At 39.5% G+C, this 26,755-nt stretch overlaps 1 protein-coding gene across 3 annotated transcripts in view; it reads right to left on the reverse strand.

Annotated features, from left to right (window-relative positions):
* The window catches only part of LOC103041663 (limbic system associated membrane protein), a 1,356,419-nt gene that overhangs the window by 389,916 nt on the left and 939,748 nt on the right, over positions 1 to 26,755 (reverse strand). Inside the window, exon 2 of one of the 3 annotated variants that reach the window (XM_049467007.1) lies at positions 11,940 to 12,018. In XM_049467007.1, the coding sequence (XP_049322964.1) occupies positions 11,940 to 12,018 (79 nt within the window). Of the gene's footprint in view, positions 1 to 11,939; positions 12,406 to 26,755 lie in introns of those variants that run through there. The other 2 variants (XM_022669057.2, XM_022669050.2) reach the window with 2 other exon arrangements.

Consider the following 26,755-nt stretch of genomic DNA (forward strand, 5'->3'; position numbering starts at 1 on the left):
GCTGAAAGATTTTGGTGTCAGGAATTATTATATGCTTCTATAAACACATTTTCTGGTTGAGAATCTTAGACAGTACACAGCAGGATTAGTCAGAAGACTTTGTCTGAGGGAGGGATCTATACCTACTGTCCGTGGCAATGCAATGCAATGTAATATGTCTGGGGTTGGCAACCACACTAAGGTTTCTTCTGAGGTACTTCAGAAAGTGTCACTTTATGAAGTGCCATTAATATTAAAAAACATAACCTTTACGAAGTGGTACATTATATATTGTAAGTAAGCAGTCTGAGTTGGCAAGGACTGTGTCAGGTACTCTTGTACACTTGTAGCTGGAGTTGTGATCATTAGGTTTGGAGTTAGCATAAAGAGTTTGGGGACGGAGTTGGCATCCACAGGTTTAGAATTGGCATCTATTCTAGTGTAGCTTCTAAAGTAAGTACTTTAGCACTTTCTAAAGCGCAATAAAAATTGACAGACACAGCCTTTATGAAGTGATACATCAGATATCTAGAAGAAGGAGTCAGAGATGGAGTTGGCAAGAAGGAAGTCAGGTATCCATCATTTGGAGGTGAAATTGACCTTCATAGATTTGGAGTTAGAGTTGTTTTACACAGGTTTAAAGTTGGCAGATTCTGAGGTACTAAGGCAAGTGTGACTTTCTAAGTTGCCATCAAAATTGACAAACATAGCCTTTATAAAGTGGTTGGAATTGGCAAGGATAGAGTCATTTATCCGTATGCTTGGAGATGAAGTTGGCAACCATTGTTTAAGAAACTGGCATCCACAGATTTGGAGAAGGAATTGACAACCATAATAGTGTAGTTTCACTTAGTAGTGTCACTTTCTAAGGTGCTACCAAAATGGATAAAAACATTTTTTTTATGATATCTAGCGCCTGATGACACAAGCCTTTCTCAACATTTTAAAAAGTTCAGTGTGCATTAAAATGATCCTTCAAGCTACAGCATTAATATATTTACAAGGGTCTCTTCTCTGATCAAATAATTGCTGTTTGCTGTTGTTTTTCAATTTTAAAACACTCATAAGGAACAGCAGCAGGAGCTCTTCAGATAAAGTGCTGTACTCATTTCTCTCCGGGCAGGACAGAGCGAGATGAGCGTTTGACTCCACAGAGCTGAGCTTCCAGTGTGTTAGCTTGTTATGCTAACTGGCTAGCATTAACTAGAGACCTCTGCCAGTGTGCTTCTTTAGCGGTGCTGTTCTACACAGCACTCCACAGCGCCTCTAGAGGTATGGCAGTATGTAAAAAACACACTTTAATTTTCCCTCCGGTATACTGGATAAACTTGATGAACCAGTGTACCCCCCTTAAACATGAGGTAACCACATGGCCTTTATCCACATGGTTGGGCACGTGCTTGTAAATGTGGTCACGTGTGGAAAGCTGTGCACCTCAGTCCAGCACAGTTTTGTGCAGATTTTTCCAGTTACAGCTGAATTCACGCTTTTAATCCCAGAAAAAACAAATGCTCTTATTTACCTTTTAAAATGCCATTTAAATGCCTGATTAAAGGGCCGATTACTGTTGTTTTGCTGTTTTTCTCGGGTTTGGAGTGCGAGACAGCGCGCACTTGGGTGGGGGCGGAGCTGATGATGTCATGGGCCTTGCATTGTTTAATATCGCGATATATATCGTCGAAAAAAAAAGAACATTTGCAATGTAATTTTTTTTTCTAATATCATGCAGCCCTACAACATACACAAAATTATATTACTGAAGGTCTAATATCTGCCACACAAAAACAAAAAAGACAAAATACAAAAGACAGGATCTGAAATTTGTCTATAATGTCTGGATACCCTTACAGTTGCCTAAGGCTGCTGGTCAGGGTCCAGTCCACACGGCCGTCCACTGTGCCTGACAGATTTACCTCCCACAGCCTCCGCGCCCTCCTCCTTCCTGCTCCTGACCGAAAAGTTGGCTCATTTTCATCATCATTGCCACTTCCTGTGAATGCAGAAGTGCCCTGAGGCTACGTGAGCCCCCGAACTGAATCGTGTGTTTAACAAAACCTCCACAGAGCTGCGGCATTACCATTTGTTACATGGAGGAGCGTCAAGGCCCATAAATGTCAGAGGAAGAAAAGCCGGCGATCCCGGACGAGCCCCCCTCTCTCGTCCGCTCAAGCGTTTTCATTAGCATTTGAATGGCAAAGGCTAATCCTTCAACTGCCCCCAGAAGTTTGATATATAGACTCACGAACTGCACCCGTGGAGCTTTTTCAACTTTCTGTTGTGCTCCGAATTCCAAAAGTTTCTCATTTTCCTCCTCAAGATTTATGGCCTTGAACTCAGACTGTAATTGCAAAGGGACCGCGCACGTTACTGGAAACGCAGACGCGATGTTTAGAGAGCTTTTTCTCTCTTTTCTTTTCCTTCTTTCTTTTTTTTTTACTGTAGCACCGGATGATAAAGCAGCTCGAGAGCACAGTAGACTTTTCCTATGAAATGAGCGTAAGTTTATTTATTAGACTAAAAAAAAACACAGAAAACAAAGCTAAAAAAATAGGCCATCTACTCTCACTGACTGAATCGTGCCTCCTCTGTAGAGACATTGTGCAATTTTATAAAATAATATATTAAGGTCACAAAATAATATACAGTAAAAATATAATTATATCATGTATTTTATATATATATATATATATATATATATATTAAGGATATAAGATGTTTTACTGAGGTCACAAATACTTATCTGTTGAGGCTGCAAGGTAATATATAATATTTTAAGGTCACAAGACATTATATTGTAGTCATGACAAGATAGTAGATCATGCACATGATCAAGCCATGAGATAATATTCGGTCCCCCACAAGACAAAGCTACAGTACATACATTTTTTTGGGGTGAAGAAGATTTAATTGATTGCGGCCAAGACATAATAAATTGTGACCACAAGATATTTAAGATCTTAAGATCACAAAATAAAGAAAATATATGCTATGGCGACAAGATAAAAATATTAAGGCATCAAAATATATATATTAACACTTTGCTGTGGCTAAAAAAATTAATACACATGATCATGAGATAATATTTAGTGGCCAACATTATATTTTAAAGTCGTACAATAATATTGATGCCACAAGGTAATATATTCTGTCCACAATATAATACTGTATATTGAGGAAACAAGCAAATTTACTGTGGTCACAAGTTAATATACTGAGGCCACAAGATAATGTATTGTTGCCATGAGCTCAACGGATTCTATATTGTGGCCATGAGAAAAAAAAATGCTGTTACCACAATTAAATAGTAGGAGGCCAAAAGATAATATAATGTGGCCATGAGGTACCATAATGTGGCCATTAGATAATATAGAGGCAGATCCACACATATAGTGAGAGCACAAGATAATGTATTGTTGCCATGAGGTCAAAAGAATATTATATCGTGGCCAAAAAAAATGCTGTGACCACAATAAAATACTAGGAGGGCTCAAGATAATATTATGTGGACACGAAGTACCATAATGTGACCATTAGATAATATAGGGGCAGAGCCACACATATAATGAGGGCACAAGATGGTGTACTGTTGTTATGAGGTCAAATGATACTATATTGTGGCCATGAGAGGCCACAAGAGGTATTTGATAATGATATTGATATGCTATTGTGGCCAAAAAAAATTGAAACTATATTGTGGCCACAAGATAACATAATGTGGCCACGAGGTAAAATAATGTGGGCATTAGATATTATAGAGGCCACAAGACAACATATTGAGGACACATACAGAAGATATATACTATACAAAGAGATATATTGTGCCAAAAAGATACTACATTGTGGCCACAAGATAATACATTAATGCCATTAAAAATAATATACTGTTTTCATGAGATGTTGTTTGTTTTTCCACAGAAGCAGATGCTAAACGATCCGAGGACTGTTATCCTCTAGTACTTGAGAGCCACAGCAGATTTTGTGCTGTAAAATTATATAAAGGTGTAAATTAATGTATTAGACTGAAAAAAAAAAACGAATAATAAAACTATAAAAGATATAAAACAGGGCTCTTTTACAGCGGCTGAGATTTTTTTGCTGCTAGCGGAAGCTACACCTCTGAGAAGAATGGCGTCTGGTTTGCGAGTTAGGACGAATCAGCCGAGCACGTACTGTGAATCTCGGCGAATTAGACGCGAGAGCTCTGGCCGGGACTGGTGAAAAGCCTCTTACTAAACCGCAAGATGAGCCGCGGCCACCCGTCCTTTAATGAGGCTCGCAGAACGTCTGCAGCCGATTAGCGGAGATGACATAACTGTCAATAAATGGAATCCAAATGTAGGGCTGCTCGCCGTCCTGGCAGCCACCTAATTAGGGCCCATTCAGTCATTCGGCATTTGTAGACGTGGTGAAGGGATTAAAGCACCAGCAAAAGCATCCTCACTGTGATCAGACAGAGACAGAGACAGAGACAGGAGAAATACCTGCAGGAGTTACGGGGGACCTTCTGTAGAGCATGGTGGATTAGCGTTTTTAGGGGTTCATGTATGGTCTATATTATACAGTATATAAAATATATATTTTATGACGTAATTTTTGGAAGCCACACATTTTCTAAAAAAAAAAGTTTCTGGTGGCCATAAAGCAATATAATACACAGAAGCTACATAACTTTTTATGCACAAACTAAGATATTATATTGGGCTCTGGGTGGTCCAGTGGTTCAAATCCTGGTCATGCAGCTTGCCATCAGCTGCCTGAGCCCTGAGAGAGCACAATATTCTTGCTCTCTCTCTGTGGGTGGGTAGATGGCGCTCTTTCCCCTTATCACTTCAAAGGGTGATGTTGATCAGTACAAGGCTGCATCTGTGAGCTGATGTATCGAAACCGAGTCACTGCGCTTTCCTCCGATCTTCAATAATACCTTTAGATAAAGATTACGGAATAGTTTTGAGGGAACCTGGGAACCTTATTTGCATACATACATTTGAGCAATCTACACATACTGTTAGAGAATATACAACAAGGCCATAATGTACTATATTAAGAACAGGAGATTACAGTGATCCCAGGAGATTATATATTGGACATAGGATTGGACTTAATGTTATATACCAATTATATATTGAGTCTGTAGAATAATATAATATATTACTGCAAACAGAAAATATAGTAAGACCATGACCTAATATGTAGAAATGTAAAGATAATTTAAGAAATAATAGTTGTTTTGCAAATATAACCTCACTGAAGCTTAATTTATTTATTTTTGTTCACCTTTAAGTGACAAAACAACTGATTGGTCAAATTTACTCTTGCCTAACTGACTTCATTATATGCATCTTGTTTTATGTTTCATGATATTCTGAACATAATCGTAATATTGTTAGAATAGGTCTATGTTCTATACAAAATCCTTCTCACATAAAGATAAAGATCTCACCAACTCTATTCTAACCAGTTCAGTTCCTTTCAGAATAAGCCTTTGAGGGCTCTGTCACTTCTATGCAAATAAGCTTTGAAGGCCACGCCCCATGTTTGTGCTAAATGTCAAAACACTAACAAGCTAGTTCATGCTTAACTGTAATAGAAACACAAAACTCATTATATGAATGTACTTACTCTTATCTCCCTCAACTGCTGATTTGCCATAGACAGTAGTTACAGATCCCTCCCTCAGACAAAGTCTGCTGGCTAGTCCTGATATGTGCTTTCTGTGGTTCTCAAACAAAATGACCGAAATGTCAAGCCAAGTGGAAATACAAAAGCATACAAAAAGTGAGTTTTAAATAATATGTCCACTTTAAGGATCTGTAGATACTGATGCATTTGAACATTTCATTTCGACTGCAATCGAGATAAACATAGTATTGTGATAAAACATATTACCATATCAACCAGGCAAACAACAGTAAAGTTCTAAAGAAGTATATATTGAACATTCTGTATATAATAGGTGTGCTGAACAAGCCTGCGCCCTCGTTTTATAGCAGTGACTATCTGTGCTATAATTACTATTTCAGAGCTCACAAAGCCAGAAGAGATAAAAGACACTGATCTGTCAAAACAGTGTCAGACACTCCACTGCTTTCTGACAGCTCCCAAGATCCTTTTGTGCCAAGGTTGCATTTATTAGCACCAATCAGAAACCAAATGCTCCAGAAAACACATCAACCAGCCTATCAACCCACTGGCCACTTTATTAGAAATAGCTACTCTGACTTTATTAGAAATACCAACTTTACTGTCTTGTGTCTCCATTCACCGGCCACTTTATCAGAAACAGTTACTCTAATGTTTTATGCTTCAATTTAGTGGCCACTTTATGAGAAACACCAACTATCTTGTAATTTGACACTTTGGCCACTTTATTGGAAACACCTGCTTCTATCTAGTGCTTCACCTCACTGGCCACTTCATTAGTAACATCAACAATGTGATTCTAGTCTACGGCCACTTTATCAGAAACATCAGCAATGTGATTCTATTCACTGGCCACTTTATTAGAAACATCATCAATCTGAATATAATCACTGGCCACCTTATTAGAAACAACAACAATTTGATTTTAATCACTGGCCACTTTATTAGAAACATCAGCAATGTGATTCTAATCACTGGCCACTTTATAGGAAAAGTCATCAATGTGATTCTAGTCTATGGCCACTTTATCAGAAACATCAACAATGTGATTCTAATCACTGGCCACTTTATCGGAAAAGTCATCAATGTGATTCTAGTCTATGGCCACTTTATCAGAAACATCAACAATGTGATTCTAATCAATGGTCACTTTATTAGAAACACTAACAATGTGATTCTAATAACTGGCCACTTTATTAGAAACATCAGCAATGTGATTCTAATTACTGGCCACTTTATCATAAACATCAGCAATGTGATTCTAATAACTGGCCACTTTATTAGAAACATCAGCAATGTGATTCTAACTACTGGCCACTTTATCAGAAACATCATCAATGTGATTCTAATCACATCAACAATCCGATTCTAATTACTGGATTACTGGCCACTTTATCAGAAACATCAGCAATGTGATTTTAATCACAGGCCACTTTAAAAGAAATATCAGCAATGTGATTCTAATCACTGGCCACTATATTGGAAACTTCAACAATGGGTAACTTAATAAATCAAACTGACACTAGCAATGTGAAGATAAAATATTAAGTAGGGGTTTCCAATAAAGTGGTCAGCCTGTATGTATTAAAGCTTAGATACTGTAAATAATGAGTCACCTGACAACATCAAAGTACACAAACCCCTCCCTAATTGGTCGTCTCCAGAGAATAGCAAGGAGACCCACTGAGGTTAGAAAGCGGTCATCCAGACGAAGGGGGCGGAGTCACATGATCTTGGACATCTGCTCCCCCTCCTACTACGCCCCCAAATCAGGGCTATAAGCCGGGCTTTAGATGACAGCTTGCATTGTCTCGCCGCTCGATTAAGCACCCGCAGAAACCCATCCGCAAAAAACACACACCAGCGCTACTGTCCCTCTGGAACTGGTGGGCTTTAAACACGGCGGCCCACCCGTAACTCATCCACGTCACTCCAGAGTCACCATTCTATTACCCAGCCTCTCAGCACAGCTGGAGCAAGAACATGAACAGGGGGATGCATTACACAAGCAGAGAGTGTGTGTCTGTGTGTGTGTGTGTGTGTGTGTGTGTGTGTGTGTGTGTGTGTGTGTATGTGTGTGTGTGGGTGTGTGTGTGTGTGTGTGTGTGTGTGTGTGTTAGAAATAAAGATGCTACAAATAAAAAAAGTAACATGGAAAACAATATACTGTAATTCCACCACTCACTGGCCACTTTATAAGAAACACCTACTAGCTACAATACTATCTTGTATTTCCTCACATTGGCCACATTATTAGAAACACCTACTGGCTACTATACTATTTTGTATTTCCTCACAATGGCCACTTTATTAGAAACACCTACTGGCTTATGTACTATTTTGCCCTTCCTCACACTGTCCACTTTATTAGAAACACCTACTGGCTACTGTACTATCTAGTGATTCCACACACTGGCCACTTCATTAGAAACACCTACTGGCTACTGTACTATCTAGTGCTTCCACACATCTTAAGCTTCAACTCACTGGCCACTTTATTAGAAACACCAAGACCTTTGGCTACTGTACTATCTTGTGTTTCCTCACAATGGCCACTTTATCAGAAACACCTACTGGCTTATGTACTATTTTGCCCTTCCTCACCCTGTCCACTTTATTAGAAACACCTACTGGTTACTGTACTATCTAGTGCTTCCACACATCTTGTGCTTCAACTCACTGGCCACTTTATTAGAAACGCCAAGACCTATGGCTACTGTAATATCTTGTGTTTCCTCACAATGGCCACTTTATTAGAAACACCTATGAGCTACTGTACTATCTAGTGCTACCACACATTGGCCACTTTATTGGAAACACCTACTGGTTTCCGTACTATCTAGTGCTTCCACACACTGGCCCCTTTATTGGAAACACCTACGAGCTACTGTACTATCAAGGGATTTCCAGTTACTGGACACTTTATTAGAAACACCTACCGGCTACTGTACTCTTGTGCTTCAACTCATTGGCCACTTTACCAGAAACACGTAGTGTCTAAGATTCTCTTTTGCTTTCATTTATTGGCCACTTTATTAGAAATACCTACTAGCTATTGTACTATATTGTATTTCCTTACATTGTCCACTTTATTAGAAACACCTACTGCACTATATTGCCATTCCACACACTGGCCACTTTATTGGAAACGCCTACAGGACTGTCTGGTGCTTCCACTTACTCGTGTGGGGGCATTATTGATTTTTTTAGCTTGATGTCTAATGCTTTTATTAGTTTATTTATCGTAATAATTTGCTTACAGCTGAGGCGAAGATATAACACTTCTAGCCGCAGACCCGTCAGACAGCTATAGTACATCATGTCTCGATCGTGTCCTGAGCTTATGTGCAATTTAACACGTTCGCAGAAACTCACGGTTGCTATGGGCAACATAATCAGCTTTACCGCCTTCATAACTGAAGATTGTAACTGTCATAACTAAGTGATATGCTGTCAAACTCTGTATGATTGTCTACGTAATGTTTGCTCTCAAAACAAAAGTTAATCAAAGGCATATGTTGTTTTCCTTCTTTTAATGAGTAATTCCACAACACTGGCCACTTTATTAGAAACACATACTACTATACTGTCTTGTGCCACTCACGGGTGTGGCTAAAGTACATCATAAGCTATGCAACCAATCAGAGTGTGATAAAAAACAGAGTGACTAAGATACTTGGGGGTGGTAGGATCACTGAAGGTCTATCTCTGAACTAACCAGGGTTAATATGCTTTATATTCACCAATGTCACCATCGTCTACCAAAATAATCACAAATGCAATTCTTCGAAAGGAAAGAAATCTTATAAAAAGGTCAGACCTTCCATAGTTTCTCCAAAGATCCTGCACAATGGCACTTGGTCATTTCAATTTAAGATGTATGTTACTGTTGCTGTGCTAACTAGCTAGCTAGCTAATGCTAGCCATATTAATATTACCCAGCCAGCCAATCTAGCTAGATGAACGTTAGCAAAGAGAGACAACAAACTAGCTAAACTCAGATCTCTGGCTATGACTTGATTAACCATTAACTGTTTATATTACAATGTTACATGAGGCGGGGGGAGGTGTAACATCGGTCAAGCCATAGCTCTTTAGAGTAGCCTGCTTCGCTAGGTTAGCTAAAGCTAGCTAGTTAATACCCTACCGTGGGGAGCCTTGTCTTACAACATAGCTGTACCCATAGCTGGGCATGAATTAACATTAATTTTATGTCTGAAGTTAATATTACAGATTAACATGGATACAAAAGTAAATTCAGAACAGTTTATAATTTTTTTTTTTTCTTTAAGACACTGACTGGCTGAAATGCGAAACTAGAAGAAGGATGCTGTGCCCACGTTATTTACCTGGACAGATGTTCAGTTCAGTGAAGCCTGTGGAGGACTGTAGCTATACAAACTACGAGGTATTTTTCTACAGTCCCTAAGTTAGTTATTAACTAACTTGCTAGCAAACTATGGAGTTTTCAATACTACCTTCCACCTCGTGCGCATTACGCTCAATCCATTTGCCATCTTGCACTTATTTATTGCCCATTTTTTGGCTGTTTTCACTGTTAATTCAGGGAGGTGTGTGAATGCCGCTGCCATTTAAACTGGTGGATATTCTGGCGGCTCCCTTGCTGCCTCAAAATTCCCGGTTTAGGAGCACACACCCCAGTCTAGCTTTTGTTTCAACATAGACGCAGAGTGAAATAGATGCAATGTAACAGAGAGATGATTCTTCAGTGGTCGAGGGAGCATCACACTGCTCTCTCTCTATCTCTCTCTTTCTCTCTCTCTCTCTCTGGTCAGGATGATCTTAGCTGCTTAAAGGTCCCTTTGGGGACATTGAGAAGTTACTTTAGCTCTGAAACAGTGTGTGCTTTGGAAGTGTCGTACAAGGAAAGGTGCACTCACTTAAGATGGCGTGTGTGTGTGTGTGTGTGAGAGAGAGAGAGAGAGAGAGAGAGAGAGAGAGAGATTGTATGTTGAGTAGAAAGTGGTGGTGCATGTGTTTGTGTGCATGCAAACACTTTTTTAAGCAGTGTGTGTGTGTGTGTGTGTGTGTGTGTGTATTACTGAATCAAGTAGTGTGCATGTGAGTGTGAGTGACTGTACACTGAGTAGAGAGTGGTGCATGTGTGGTTGTATTAGTATGTCAAGTAGTGTGCATTATTGTGTGTGTGTGTGTGTGTGTGTGTGTGAATTTGTTAAGAAGTGTGTGTGCGTACATGCATTATTTAGCTTTGCTAATAAGTGTGAGTTTATCTACTAGTATGCCAAATAGTGTATATTACTGTGTGTGTGTGTGTGTGTGTGTGTGTGTGTGTATTATAGAATCAAGCAGTGTGTATTATTCGGATAAGAAGTGTGTGAGTGGCTGTACACTGAGTAGAGAGTGGTGCATGTGTGGTTGTATAAGTATGTCACGTAGTGTGCGTTACTGTGTGTGTGTGTGTGTGTGTGTTTGTATGTGTGTGTGTGTGTGTGTGTGTGTGTGCATGTGCATTATTTACCTTTGCAAATAGTGTCCATTACTGTGTGTGTGTTTGTGTGCATGTGTGTGTTAGTAATACTGTCAAGTGGTGTCCGCTAGTGTGTGTATGTGTGTGTATTATAATATCACCTAGTGTGCATTTTTTTATGAGTTTGTGTGTGTGAGTTTGTGTGTGTTAATTTGCATTGTTGTGTATGTGTGATCATGTGTATGTCTGTGTGTGTGTGTGTGTGTGTGTTTGTGTTTGGTTGTGTGCGTGTGTATGCATTGTTATATCAAGATGTGTGTATCAGTGGGTGTGTATCTTTGCTGTCACGCAATGTGTGTGTGTGTGTGTGTCTACCAGTGTGTGTGTGTGTGTACGTCAAGTAGTGTCCATTAATGTATGTGTGTTTGTGTGAGTTTGTTAGGAACTATGTGTGTCTGTGGATATTGTTATGTCATGTGGTGTGTATCAGTTTGTTTAGAAGAGAGTGTGTGTGTATGCATTGTCATGTGAAGGTGTGTGTCAAGCAATGAGTGTGTGTATGTCAAGTAGTGTCCATTATTGTGTGTGTGTGTGTGTGTGTGTGTGTGTGTGTGTGTGTGTGTGTGTGCATATATATGTCTATTAGTATGTCAAGTAGTGTGTGTGTGTGTGTGCATTGTTTTGTTAAGCTGTGTATCGGTGGGTGTGCACCTTAAAGCAAAGCATGCGCACGTGCGCACGGGTAGGAAATGTGCATTGCAAGCTGCGTGCGCGCGCTTCTGGAAGTTGCCCCGGTACGTGTGTGTGCGCGTGTGCGTGTGTGCGCGTGTGTACAGAGTGTATAAAGTTGAGCTCGCGCTCTCTCTCCTACCTGATGACGGCGGTGTCCCCCTGTCGGATGGTGATGTTGTCGGTCGCGCGCTGCAGGTCCGCGCTCCGCACCGACACTCCTGCGGGCAGAAGACACAGCAGTCGGAAGAAGCACGCGCGCAGCTGGGCCAGCCGCGCTCTGCTCGTGCGCCACATCTCCACGCACTCTCTCTCACGCACGCACGCGCGCACACATACACATACACACACACACGCTCACTCCACGCGCGCACACACACACACGGGCAAACACACAAACGCGCGAGCCAGCGGTAGATCCGAGAAAAGTGGTGCGGTGATCTCAGCGCGTGCACGGACACGCAGCAGCAGCAGCTCGAGCTCCGAGTTCAATAAAAAACCAACAAACTAACGGCGCTGAGAGCGGAGCGCGCGCTGGAGCTCCGGTACAAACCCGCGCACACGAGACGCTGCTCCAGCCCGCGCGCTGCCTCACCACTGTGTGTGATAGAGAGAGAGAGAGAGAGAGAGAGAGAGAGAGAGAGAGAGAGAGAGAGAGAGAGAGAGAGAGAGAGAGCTGCTGCGTGTCGCTCTGCTGCCCCCTTTTCACAAGACTCCGCTGCTTATTGGTTGTCAGGACAACACCGTGAGCAGAGGGCTGGCTGGTACCCCCCACAAAACTTAATAATAATAATAATAATAATAATAATAATAATAATAATAATAATAATAATAATAATAATAATAATAATAATAATAATAGAAGAAGAAAAAAGAAAAAGAGAATGTGAGAAAAAGAAGAAAAAAAGTACATCTTCAATTCCCTACACCACTAAAACATCCCCTGTGACACTGACTGCAACACACTGCAACCACCACCATGCTTAACAGTTGGAAAGGAATTCTGTACCCTTTAATCTGTACACAAAGCTTTTCAAGTTGAACTGCTTGAATTTTTGCACTGGGAGTTATCCAAAAGCAGTGCGTAAGACTGGTGGAGGAGAACGTGCCAAGATGTGATTAACCAGGGTTATTCCACCAAATATTGATATTTGAACTCTTAAAACTTTATGAATATGAACTTTTTATTATTATTATTATTTGAGGTCTGAAAGCTCTGCATCTTTTTTTTTTTTTTGTTATTTCAGCCATTTGTCATTGGAATTTGGGAGAAATGTTGTCTGTAGTTTATGGAATAGAGCAACAATGTTCATTTTTTCTAGAGCTGTATTTATATTATGAATTTATATGTAATTTTATTTTACTTGTAATTTTGCTATAAAGCATTTAGTACTTGCTCTTGTCAGATATATGAACTACAGCTATTTCTAGAAAAAAATGAAGTGTGTCTCCCCCTGAAAAGAGGCTCAAATCATGTTTAGAAGATAAAGTTCCAAACCTGATATTTGTAGAGGTTTGAGGAACATCTTGCAGACTTTTTTCCCTAAACTTACAATTATTTCATAATTATATTTTTCCCCACTCGTTTTCAGAGAGCCATGTTAAGTTTAATGAGACTCATGAGAGCAGAATTTGGCACTTTACATACATCATATTTATGAAATTACCATCCTCATTTTAAAATACCATTCAAATAGTTTAATACTGCTGTATACAGTATTACCATCATACCGCCCAACCATACTCTACACCCATATTTGCTGGTTGCCCCCAGCAAGCCAAAAGCAACACTGGCATTCTGATTCACTCCATGACAGTGGCATGGCACGACTACCCACCAAGTTTCATTCCTGCTGTTTAGTTTCTGTTTGAGTGCTATTTTTTTAACGATGATGAAATAATAGTAATAATAAAAGAAAAAAAGAAGAATAAAATATAATATTTCCTTACAGGAGAAAATGCTATACACAGCAGATATAACACTGATTTCCCTCCCACAAAGAAACAGTGTTTGATTTCCGCCCTAAGAGGTTGCGTGAGGTCTCAGAAGCTCTATGCACTGCATAAAAATGATGCTTGTGTTAATTAACATTAAGGCGTATGTCACTTCAGCACTTTGAAAGCTGGAGATTGCTGCTGTAATTGCTCCGCACACTTGAAATGAAACGATGCTTCAGCATCTGCAGTCAAAGTTGGTCGACTGCTACTTCATTTTAATGATCAGGGCTCTAGTTCGGGTTACGGGCTCTAAACACTATACGCCTTGCTATGCAGCCGTTAGGGATGGAATCATTTACCATGTGGCAAATCATAAATTATGAATTATCTCTAAATGTCAAGTTCAACGTTCAACGTATTGACTGTGCGTCCAATAGAGGATGCACTGATTAATAGGCATGAACTTTGATATTCTGTCATTATTTATGTTCTTTTTTTTTCTATGCTCGTTGAACAGAAAATCTGTCTGTCAAGATTTCCATGTGGGCCTAATATAAACAAGGTTTACATGTATCCTAGACATTTATATAACCTTATTCAGTTGTAATTTATCCAAACACCAAGTCAGCAAACTTTATTCAATCATACTCTACCCATATACCCAGCTTTAACCAATCATATCCTACACAAATATCCAGCCTTAACCAATCATATCCTACACAAATATCAAGCCTTAACCAATAATACCTCACTCATACACCAAGCCTTAATCAATTATACCTAATCCATACATCAACGCTTAACCAATCATATCCCACGCATACACCAAACGCTTAACCAATCATATCCTACCCATGCAACAATGCTTAACCAATCATATCCTACCCATACACCAATGCTTGACCAATCATATCCTACCCATACACCAACGCTTAACCAATCATATCCTACCCATACACCAATGCTTGACCAATCATATCATACCCATACACATCAAACCTTAACCAATCATATCCTACCCATACACCAAACGCTTAACCAATCATATCATACCCATACACATGAAACGTAAACTAATCATATCCAACCCAAACACCAACACTTAACCAATCATATCCTATCCATACATCAATGCTTAACCAACCATATCCTATCCATACACCAAGCCTTATTTGCTTACTTGTACCATCACCTTGTACAGATTGTCCTTTGCAATTGCATTACTGGTCAAAAGTAATGCAATTGCTTTTGACCAGTTTAGTTGTATTATTTAAGATTTTTAGGTGCAATCTAAAAACGGAAATGGTACATAATGGTACCCACAATTTAGTTGTATTATTTAAGTTTTTAGGTGCAATCTAAATGTACAAGGGAAACTGAATTAAAAACTGAAAAAAGTAATTTTAGTATAGTAAAAAAATGAGTATTTTGATAACCTGAAAAAAATCACCTTCAAAGAGAAATTACCTCTTTGAAGGTGATTTTTTTTTCAGGTTGTTATAAATATACTCAGGTCTGGCTGATCCACTTGGCAACGCGTTTAGCTAAGCTTAAAAAAAAGTGTAAGTCTCAGTTTCAGCAGTGAAGGAAATAATTCTTACAGGTCTGACAGGTAAAGTACAGTAATAAAGTCATTGATATAATGATAAAACAATACAGAGCTGCCACTGGACTAGTAAACTATGGGGGTGTTCTAAAACTTTTGACCAGTATTGTATATATAACCCTTCACTGCTTTAAGAGCTATTCTCTTCCATCTCTCCTAACTTCATTTAAAGTGTAACTGCACAGGCATTCGTTATTTTCCATTAAATAAATGAAACCTACACCCCGATTAATTAAAGCTGATGAAAGAGACCACAGTTTCGTACCATCTCCTAAACTGATAAAGTAAATAGCAATTAAAGAAGGCTATTATATTGGTTCAGGCTCTGATGGATTTGCCACTCTCTCCCTGCAGATATCGCTTATGAAGAGCCACGGTGAAGCGCTCCAGAAATCCATGTGTGTAATATGCGTAGGTCAGGGGTAAATTGGGTGTGGAGTTTCATCCAGCAGCTGCTTTATATAAATTAACTTATTTATTTTTAGAGGCCGTTGTGTTTAGACTTAGCTTAGCCTGTTTAGGTGCAGGCTTGTGATTCAGTTGTTAAGAATTAAAGGAGAAATCCAAAGTAAAATAGACTTGGGCTGTAGTGAAACATGATTATGAGTAGAAACCTTTGTCGAATATACCACCTCCATTCTTCCCCAGCTTTCTGAAATATAGAGCTTTTAGCCAATGCTCCCAACAGGCTTACAATGCAAGTGATAGGGGCATAAAGTTACCCATGCAAAGAAATGGCCATTTTTACACCTTGAATAGTCCACCGCCTTTCTCCCACAGCAATTTGAAATACAGCACTTTTAGCCGATGCTCCCAATAGGCTTACAATTCTTCTGATAGGGGCATAGCTTTGCCCATGTAAATAATAGGCTTTTTAACACCATTAACAAGCTCGAAGTAGCTCCACACTTTTTTGGTAGAATTTTGAAGGTCCTGACATTTAAAACGAGACACTAAGAGCTTTAACAGTGCACAGGTAGTTCTCTGTTTGCCAAAATTAAAGAAATTAAAGTCAAATGACGAGCATGAAAGAATAAATAGGATTAGGGAAAAGATTGCAACATTCATTCTTTGGAAATGCATGAAATCCAGCTATTTATGAAAAAAAATATCTGGTGACTGTCTACAGAATCATAAAGGCACCAAATTTAAAAACTTAGCTCAAAAGATTTTACTACTTAGTCCTTTTTTAAGCTATTTATGCACTTCTCAGTGTCTTGTTTTAAATGTCAGGACCCTCAGAATTCTACTAATAAAGTGTGGAGCTACTTTAAGCTCGTTAATGGTGTTAAAAAGCCTATTATTTACATGGGCAAAGCTATGCCCCTATCAGAAGAATTGTAAGCCTATTGGGAGCATCGGCTAAAAATGCTGTATTTCAAATTGCTGTGGGAGAAAGGCGGTGGACTATTCAACAAAAGTATGTACTCAATACCATGTTTCACTAAACTCAAGTCAATTTCACTCTGGATTTCTCCTTTAAATAATGGTGTCAAAGTTCTGAGACCTTAATCCAATAGAAATGTTGTGGAAGGACCTGACAAAAACAGTTAATGGGAGGAAACTCACCAACAAGCTGTTTTTTACAAAATGATGGGAAAGACCAATCAACAGTTTACATACAGCTCTGGAAACAATAAGAGATCACTTAAAAATTATGAGCTTCTTTGATTCTACCAATTTGACAACCTCTGGAATATAATCAAGAGGAAGATGGATGATCTCAAGCCATCAAACCAAGCTGAACTGCTTGGATTTTTGCACCAGGAGTGAAAAGCATAAAGTGACCCAAAAGCAGTGTGTAAGACTGTTGGAGGAGAACATGATGCCAAGATGTATGAAAACAGTGATTAAAAACCAGGGTTATTCCACCAAATATTGATTTCTGAACTCTTAAAACTTTATGAATATTAACTTGTTTTGTCTTTGCATTATTTGAGGTCTGAAAGCTCTGTATCTTTTTTTTTTGTTGTTTCAGCCGTTTTTTTATTTTCTGGAAAAAATAAATGCTCTAAATGACAGTATTGTTATTCGGAATTTGGGAGAAATGTCCGTAGTTTATAGAATAAAACAACAATGTTCCTTTTACTTAAACATATACCTATAAATAGCAAAATCAGAGAAACTCATTTAGAAACTCCTAATCTATTCGTAGAACTCTATTTGTGCAAACCTGATGCAGTTTCACATAAAATATATCATACACTTTTAAAAAGGTCACCAACTTACAAGCAATTTGCTTGAGCCTAGGAGCCCAAGAGCACAGGCCTGATCCCTGATCCTCACAGATGCAGCTCATTTCAACATTCCTGGCAGTCTCTGGCTTTCATGCACATTATATATTTTCATACATATATATAAACATACATTTCAAAAGCAGCACAATAATGTAATCTCGACATATACCATGCTTCTGGTGGACAAAGAGAACAAAAGGAACGCTCTGCCCAGGAGGCCGGGAGTCAGCGAAGTTCAGCCGAAGATTATAATGATGATGTGGGCGAGAACTATTTGGCGATTGAACTGAAAAACTGAAACTTATACAGAGTAGTGCCTGGCTGTTCCTCCGAGTCAGACTGCAGGATTACCCCGAGTGAACGCAGGAAGGCGGTTAAGTAAACTTCTATAAAATGGGAATCATCAGTGGCGGCGCGAGGTTGCAACAGTTTACATCTACAGCGTCTCTAGACAAAACAGCAAAGTGTCAGAAATGTGATATTTACGAGCGAAGAGATGGGAAAACAGATGGGATTTGCCTGACTTCTCTCAAAGGCCCTGAGCTGACGGCTCGTTTGCAGACTGCCTGCTTTGTGGCGTTGACAAAGAAGCAGATGAGGGCACGCCAAGTATGCAAAAGCAGAGATTGGGAATAAGCTTCTGCATGAGGACCCGTGACCTGCCGCCCACTGTCTTGGTGCACCAAGCCTGGCCTGAGTATCTTAAAAAAAGCTCTATTGCCCTCAAATCATCTTAACTTGCCCTTAGATCGTCTTAACTCGGTGAGATTTGATCTTTCTGAGTTGATACTGGCTCTGAAGTTAAGCTATGTCTTATATACTTTTCATTTTTTATACTTTTCATTTTATTTTTTATTTTATTATATTTATATGTATCATTATATTTTATCTTTTTGTAACTTTGTGAACTATACATACCTGCTGATGGATGTGTAGAATTTCCCCTCAGGTATCTATCCATCCAGGTATCCATCAAGTATCCATCCATCCATCCATCCATCCATCTCTATGTTTAAGTTTTAAGGAGTGAAACTCCTGTAAACTCAGGAAATCCAAGAACATGGATATCTTAAATTGGTACCATGTTAAAATAAGACCACCCTTATAAATGATTTATAAACTAGATTACTAAGTATTATTGCTTAGGTTGTAAATGCCTTAAAACCACTGATAAGCAGTTGCAACAAATTAGTTAAAAAGGCAACCATGATCCGTGCATTGCTTAGTCATTTAATTCATAATTCATAGAGTTAAAAATACTTACAAATATATTAATATGATACGTTTAATGCTGATTGATGGAAAACACAAAGTAACATCAGTGTCTAGAAATAGCTGAGGTTTGACAGTAGAAATGAGTGTGAAATACCTACTTTGCCATTTTTTTAAACTCACTATTGTCATTTCTATCCATGTTGTTATTTATTTATCAATTTATGAATGAGTTCTAAAGTATTTGCAGCCTGATTTATAACCATTAATAATCTCCTTTATAAACCATTCATAAACCCTTTATGAAGGTAGTTTATTTTAAAGTGGTACCCTTAAATCTTAAAAAAAAAAAAAATCTGAAAAAGAAGAGTTTATGGGGGTGTCGAGTGGTCTATTGGTCTAAAGTGCTGCCACTATGATCGGGAGATCACTAGTTCGAATCCCGGTCATGCTGCTTCCCATCAGTGGCTGGAGCCCTGAGAGAGCTTAATTGGCCTTGCTCTCTTTGGTTGGGTAGATGACTTCACATGTATCAAAGGAGGCATGTGCTAGTCTTCACTACCCTTGTATTGGGGGACATACAGCTGACAATCAGCTGAATGGGTGGGACAATTGGACTAGCTGAATTTAAAAATGAGGAAAAAATTGAAATAAATTAAACCAATTAGGACTCTCCCTTTCTCAAACAACAAAAAACTTAAGTAGAGATGTTGGTTACCCCTTTTTTGCAATTCAATAAACACACTTAAATTTGAATTGAATACACCATACAATGTGTTGAATTTAATTTGAATTTGAATTACAGGATGTGGAATTGAATTCCTAGCTATTGCAATTCAGACAAATTCATTATTATCGAATATCAGTGACAATCAAAATTCTTTTAACATAGCTGGTGAGAGTTGATGAGTGGAAGATAAATAGCGCTAAGGGGCTGCCGAAGACTTGAGACCTTCCAGCAAGACGATGATCCTAAACATGAAGCCCGAGCTAGATGTGCAATGCTGATAGAGACATACTCCAAAAGACTTACAAAAATAAATACAACAAGTGGCTCTACTAAGTATTGTTATAGGGGAGGTTGAATACCTTTGTGTGTCTTACTTTTTCTGTTTTTATTGGATGAAACCTTTGTGCTACACACTAAGAAAAGTAAGTACAGATTTGTACTTAAAAGGGTACAAAGCTTGTCGCTGGGGCTGTACCTTATAATGAGGTACAAAAAAAGTACCTTTCAGTGAAAGTCCTTTTTTGTACCCATGGTTTTTGTGCCAGTAAAGATTATAAAGATTATAAACATTACCATCAACTAAATATGGCTCAAAAACTTGATGATCCAAAATTGTCTGGCTTTCAAATAAAAAATGTGCAATTAAAATATATATTGTTTATTAGTACAGTGATACAGAATACTAAATGTACCCTTTGGCTGCAGGTTAAATGGTACAAATTTGTACTTATTTCTGTTAGAAATTACTTTGTACTTCAGAGGGAACAAACCTGACCCTGTAAAGACCAGTATTGTACCTTTGAGGGTACAATTATGAAGAGTGTACCTTATCGTTCCTCTGTACTTTGTGTTGGTCTATTACTTAAAATCCTAATAAAATATGTTGAAGTTGTGGTTTTAAGAAGACAAAATGTCAAAAAAGTTCAAGGGGTATGAATACGTTTGCAGAACCACTGAACAGTGCAGTTCTCTGTTTTTTGAGATATTTGAGCCTCGGTCAGGCTCTAAAATCAGCCCATTCAGACCCAAAGCTGACATGGTGTGGGTGGAAACTGGACGTTATACAGTACCTCATTATCAGCAGGTCCAGCTCGCCTATGAATGTGAATCCACAGAGTAGCTGGTTAGCAAATAGTAGCCTCCGGCAGATGGATGAAAATGACTCTGTGTTTTGTGCAACCACTCTCTTGCTAAGGCCATCAATAAGATCCAATCTCCACAGGTAATGCATGGCTACTGTTTTGCACCTGCAGGATTGTAGATATACAATGGAGCCAATTGTAAAGTGGCATGGTGCCAAAATGGGTCTACGTCTCCATGCCATTTTCTTAGACACACCGGAACAAGACCCATTTGAAACAAGAGATTCACAATCATTGGTCACTAAAAATGGTCCTCTCAGCAGGTGCTCCAAGTCCAGTCAAAACTCTGAAATCCTGTTTGTCTTTTTTTTTTGTCATCCCTTGCGTGAACACTTCCCCAGTAATCTCGACAGAAGCACCCACCTGCACCAGAAACCTCTCAGGGTTTTGAAATTTAGGCTTTGGAGGACGGCCGATAAGCGCAAGCAATGCTTTCAAGAGCGGCAAACACATTTCCTTTATCCTTCGCTCTGTTCCACCGGACTCTCCCTGTCCATCACAGCGGAGAGATCACTCGTACTGTCTAATGATGATGGCTTCTCTGATCTCCTGCTTGGAAGGTTGCTCTGGCAGAACCACACAGAAGAAAAAACGCTTTTTAAGCCCTGTATGCTGTATGTTCTGCTGGTGGTGGTGGTGGTGTCACTTCTGAGCAAAGAAGGTAGTGTTTGGAAACCTATATTTAAAGATTATTTACCTCAGAACATACAGTAGTTGTGTTTACTCACTGTTGGGTTTATTATACAAACTCAGCCATTACATGTTGATTTTGTACTGCATTGAACATTGTTTTTTCAATCCTTAAATTTCTCCAAATTCTAAAACCTAAAAAAAAAAGTGTCCCATTCACATACTGTTCAAAAATAGTAAAAAAAACAGCAGCACTTGTTGACTGGAGAATTTCAGATTTATTCACATACTGTACCAGTCAAAAGTTGGGACTTAAAACTTAAAAATGCTGTATTGTAGATTAATACTAAAGCCACCGAAAGTCATATTTTAGATTCTTCAAAGTAGCACCCTTTTGCTCAGATGACGACAGCCGTATCAGGTAGAGTGACCTGGAATGGCTTTCAGTTAACAGCTGAGCTCAAGAGCTGTAATGTTAGTTTGAGAGCATCAGTTGTAAAGTTGTGAAGTGGTAGAGTTACAGGTATACAGTGAATAGCTCTATTTGAGTAATGTTCTAATCCAGATTATAGCAAGAACTACTCAATTAAATAAAGAAAAATGACTTTAAGAAGTGGCATTATCCCTGTTGGTGCTTCTTCTTTCCCTGAGTGGCACTTTCCCTGGTGTAGCTTCCCCTGAGTGACACATTTCCTGATGGCACTTTCCTTGAGTGGAGTTTCCCTGAGTGGCATTTTTCCTGGTGTAGCTTCCCCTGAGTGACACTTTTCCTAATGGCACTTTCCCTGGTGGTGCTTCCCCTGAGTGGCACTTTCCCTGATGGTGCTCCTCCTGAGTGTCACTTTCCTTGGTGTAGCTTCCTCTGAGTGTCATTTTTCATTGTGGTGCTTCCCCTAAATGGCACTTTCTCTGGTGGTGCTTCCCCTGTGTGGCATTTTCCCTGGTGTAGCTTCCCCTGAGTGTCACTTCCCCTGAGATGCACTTTCCCTGGTACTGCGCCTTCCCTGAGTCTAGCTTCCCCTGAGTGGCACTTTCCCTTGTGGTTCTACCCCTGAATGGCACTTTCCTTGGTGTAGCTTCCTCTAAATGGCATTTTCCCTGGTGGTGCTTCCTCTAAATGGCACTTTCCCTGGTGTAGCTTCCACTGAGTGTCACTTTCCCTGGTGTAGCTTCCCCTGAGTTGCACTTTTCCTGGTGGTGCTTCCCCCGAATGGCACTTTCTCTGATGGCACTTTCCTTGAGCGGAGTTTCCCCTGAGTGGCACTTCCCCTGAGTGGCACTACCCCTCAGTGGAGCTTCCCCTGAGTGGCACTTTCCCTGGTGTAGCTTCACCTGAGTGTCACTTTCTTTGGTGCAGCTTCCTCTAAATGGCATTTTCATTGGTGGTGCTTCCTCTAAATGGCACTTTCCCTGGTGTAGCTTCCACTGAGTGTCACTTTCCCTGGTGTAGCTTCCCCTGAGTTGCACTTTTCCTGGTGGTGCTTCCCCCGAATGGCACTTTCTCTGATGGCACTTTCCTTGAGCAGAGTTTCCCCTGAGTGGCACTTCCCCTGAGTGGCACTACCCCTCAGTGGAGCTTCCCCTGAGTGTCACTTTCCCTGGTGGTGCTTCCCCTGAGTGGCACTTTCCCTGGTGGTGCTTACCCTGAGTGGCACTTTCCCTGGTGTAGCTTCCCCTAAATGTGGCACTTTCCCTGGTGGTGCATCCCCTGAGTGGCACTTTCCCTGGTGTAGCTTCGCCTGAGTGTCACTTTCCCTGGTGCATCTTCCTCTAAATGGCATTTTCTTTGGTGGTGCTTCCTCTAAATGTCACTTTCCCTGGTGTAGCTTCCCTTGAGTGGTACTTTCCCTGGTGTAGCTTCCTCTAAATGGCATTTTCTTTGGTGGTGCTTCCTTTAAATGGCATCTTTCCTGGTGGTGCTTCCCCTGAGAGGCACTTTCCCTGGTGTAGCTTCCTCTAAATGGCGCTTTCCCTGGTGGCACTTGCCCTGAGTGGCGCTTCCTCTAAATGACACTTCCCCTGAATGGTGCTTCCCCTGAGTGTCACTTCCCCCAAGATGCACTTTCCATGGTGCTGCGCCTTTCCTGAGTCTAGCTTCCCCATGAGTGGCCCTTTCCCTAATGGATTTTAGAATCACCCTGTTTTACATTCCTATTTTGGTTCTGCTGGAAATTGTTTGAAGGAGGGCCAGCAAGGTTTGCATTTCAAAATCATTTCAAAGTCTTTCATGAATTGAACTTTTTTTTTTTCAACCATACTAAGGAAATCAGTAGGCACCTTTAACATGATATTAATTTGGCACATTTGAGTCACTCATACTATTGACAGGAAGGTATGATGACCATTATAAGGCTAAGCTTTCTTTGTATTCTCAGAATTATCTCAGAACATGTTATTATTATTATCATTATTATTATTTTATGTGTGACTAACTAAACTGCCACAAAGTCAAGTTTTTTATTTTTTTATTTTAGACATTTTGGCAAAAAGTCAAAGAACAAGTACTGAACAGAGCTGAGCTTTCCAGTTCCAGAGAAAGAGGAAGTCGTACGCGGAAGCCGAACACTTAATACAATACTCCAATCAATCACAATTTCCGAGCCATTGGCTTTAAATAGATGCCCATTAAAGACACTTATAGCTTAGCTTGATTCTAACCCCCACGCCGTATAGGTGAAAGGATAACAAGCAGTAGGTGCTAAGTGTATAATTCGCTCTGCTAAGCATCTCCAGTTCCCTTACGCAGGCAACACATATTTGTTACGGCATGCCGGAGAGCACTTGAGTGGAGCGTGGTAATTGCAAAGGCTGCCATTGTAGCGCTGCACCACTAACCCTCCGACGCTCACAATGCTGGCTGATTGGAATTAAATGTGGTGTGCTTCCAGACGTGGAGCTCTCGAAACAGTGATGGTTTTCTGGTGAATTGTTGACAGCCAGGTACCATAGCCAATTATATCTGTTTACCTGTGGAAATGAGGACTTTTCGACACAAGTGTGACGATGCTCCTTTCCGTGACAAATGAGCGAAGAGAACACCACCGGTATTGGACTACTCAACGCTGTTCATACTGTATAGTTCGGTCCACAGTAAGTAATTGGACATTGACACAGTTTGAGTTGTTGTGGCTGTAGATTGTTGTGGCTACAGTAGATTGGATTTGAATTGGAACAACAGTTCTGAGGTTAAAGTGCAGAATGTCAAATTTAATTGGAGAGCATCTACTGTTTGTCTAGATTGGGTGAACCATTGGACCACTTAGAAATCTTAAAATCGACATTTATAGAGCCAAAAACCCTTATTTTTGGGGATTGTGTGTTTACATTGATTGATTCAATTAAAAATAAATCTGCCAAGTCAAGAACATTTGCATTATTAGGCTTGAAAAATGCCATAATTGGTTTGGCAGTGCAGTGGATCTTGGGTTATAGTTCTGCTGCCATTCCATTTTTGCCAATTTTGAGGCATTTGCAGTTCTACTCTTGTACTAATATTGAAGTGTTTGGAAAATAAGACCATATGCATGGACCATATGAGTCAATAGCAATTATTTTCTTATATACCATCTTTTCTGCACTATAAAATCCTTTTATTTTCCCATAAAACATCAGTGTGCCTTATAATCCGGTGCTGTTTATGTACAGTATGAATTTCATCAGTTGGGTTCGTAAGGAGCAGTAAAGCCTCTCCACTGAAGTACAGCATTATACAGGAGTTTCAGTAAAGTATCGGCATGAAGCCTTCGGCTAACCCTGGCTAGCACTGCTGGAGCAGCATTAGCATTAGCCGCTAAGCTTACTAAGCACACTAAGCGCTAAATCTTTTACTGTTCAGAAGTGAGTACAATCGGACTGTAGCTTGCACGTTTACCCTGTTAATATCGCTTGGACTTTCCAGAACATTCAGTGTTCCTCAGTGCAATGCGTAACGTGGCATTAGCCGCTAACTGCTAGTGCTAGCAATTAGTGGCTAATGCTAATGCTCCAGCCTTTTTGCTGGAGAAATCTGGAAATCGAATCTTATTGTAAATAAATGGAAGAGCTTAACTCACCCAAACATACAGTTTTCAGTAGAGAAATTTGTGCAGCACTTTTTTTCGATTTTAATTGAAGTGTTTTTTTTTTTTTTAAGAATTACAGTTTTGTTTACTTAGCTTTACTTATCTTAGTTACCCCACCACCACCATGACCTGCTGAATTAGAAGGAAAACATGCCGACACCCCTGTTCCTTACTAGTGTTGCTTAAAATGCGCCTTACAATCCGGTGTGCCTTATATGAAAATAGACCAGGAAATAGACGGTTATTGATAGTGCGCCTTATAATCCGATGCGCCTTATAATGAGAAAAATACAGTATATATTTTCCAATATTTTGGTTCCAGGTAAAACATAACCTTTGCATTTTCTATGCTAGCTAGAAATCTATAAATTACAGAGGTGCAAAGGTACATTTAAGTTCTCTCTTATTGCTGTGCTAACAGGGTATTCTTATCAATCCAGTGAATTGTTCACGAACACAAATGATTTAGCTCTTTTTTTTTGCCTCTGATTGATTTATTGTGATTCTTATTCACATAATTAAGTGCTTTAATGACATGAACACCTTATTGTTTTTTATCTTTGATTATTCTTTGGTCCAATAATAGGCTGCTAATTAAGCTGCTAATGAACCTAATGTTAATTGTTGGCTCAAAGCAGGCAACTGTCTTATTGCTTATACTTAAATAATAATTACAACACTTATAATAAGCTTTATTCAGATTTCTACCTTGTTTTTAAATTTACCTTCATTATCTTCACTAAGCTATTGAAAATTGATATGCATCCAGATAACAGTGTTGGATAAACATATTACAAGCTTGTCTACTGTAGTGATATCATCTGGTGCTACAAATATATAAAGATCATTATACAACAGGCACTCTATCAGCCGGTAATGCTCTCCATGTACTACTCCACCGCATACAGGTAACCTAGCAACAATGCAGCGCTTACAAGCCAAACAGCGCAGCCACAAACAGAGCAGCAATGATTTGAACTATTTTAACTTGCAGAGTTTTTATAACCAAACAGATTGTATTTTCTTCTCCTTTTTAACTCAAAATCTTTCAATAAACAGCGATAATGGAACTGCGGTATAATTGCAATAATACACTCGAGGTTTGTGTGTTCTGTAACATGTAATATATTCACTGCTGTGCTGATCTACGGTACTCGGTCAATGTTACATGTTATAGTACTCACTCTTGTGCATTATTTTTTCTAAATAGGTACCATGCTCTGAGACAATTGGATTCAATAGCTGGATTTACAAAGAAAATAAAAGAAGACCAAGCACTAAGCCTTCTGGTACACCATGGATAATAATGTTTAACAGTTATTATCTTCTGCTATGCATCTCCATGCGCCTGGACAGCTCCAACTCTTAATCAATCCCTCCTGATCTATCTAATTACTGTCTC

Source organism: Astyanax mexicanus, chromosome 18 (assembly GCF_023375975.1).
Source record: "Astyanax mexicanus isolate ESR-SI-001 chromosome 18, AstMex3_surface, whole genome shotgun sequence".
NCBI classification, from domain to species: Eukaryota; Metazoa; Chordata; class Actinopteri; order Characiformes; family Acestrorhamphidae; genus Astyanax; species Astyanax mexicanus.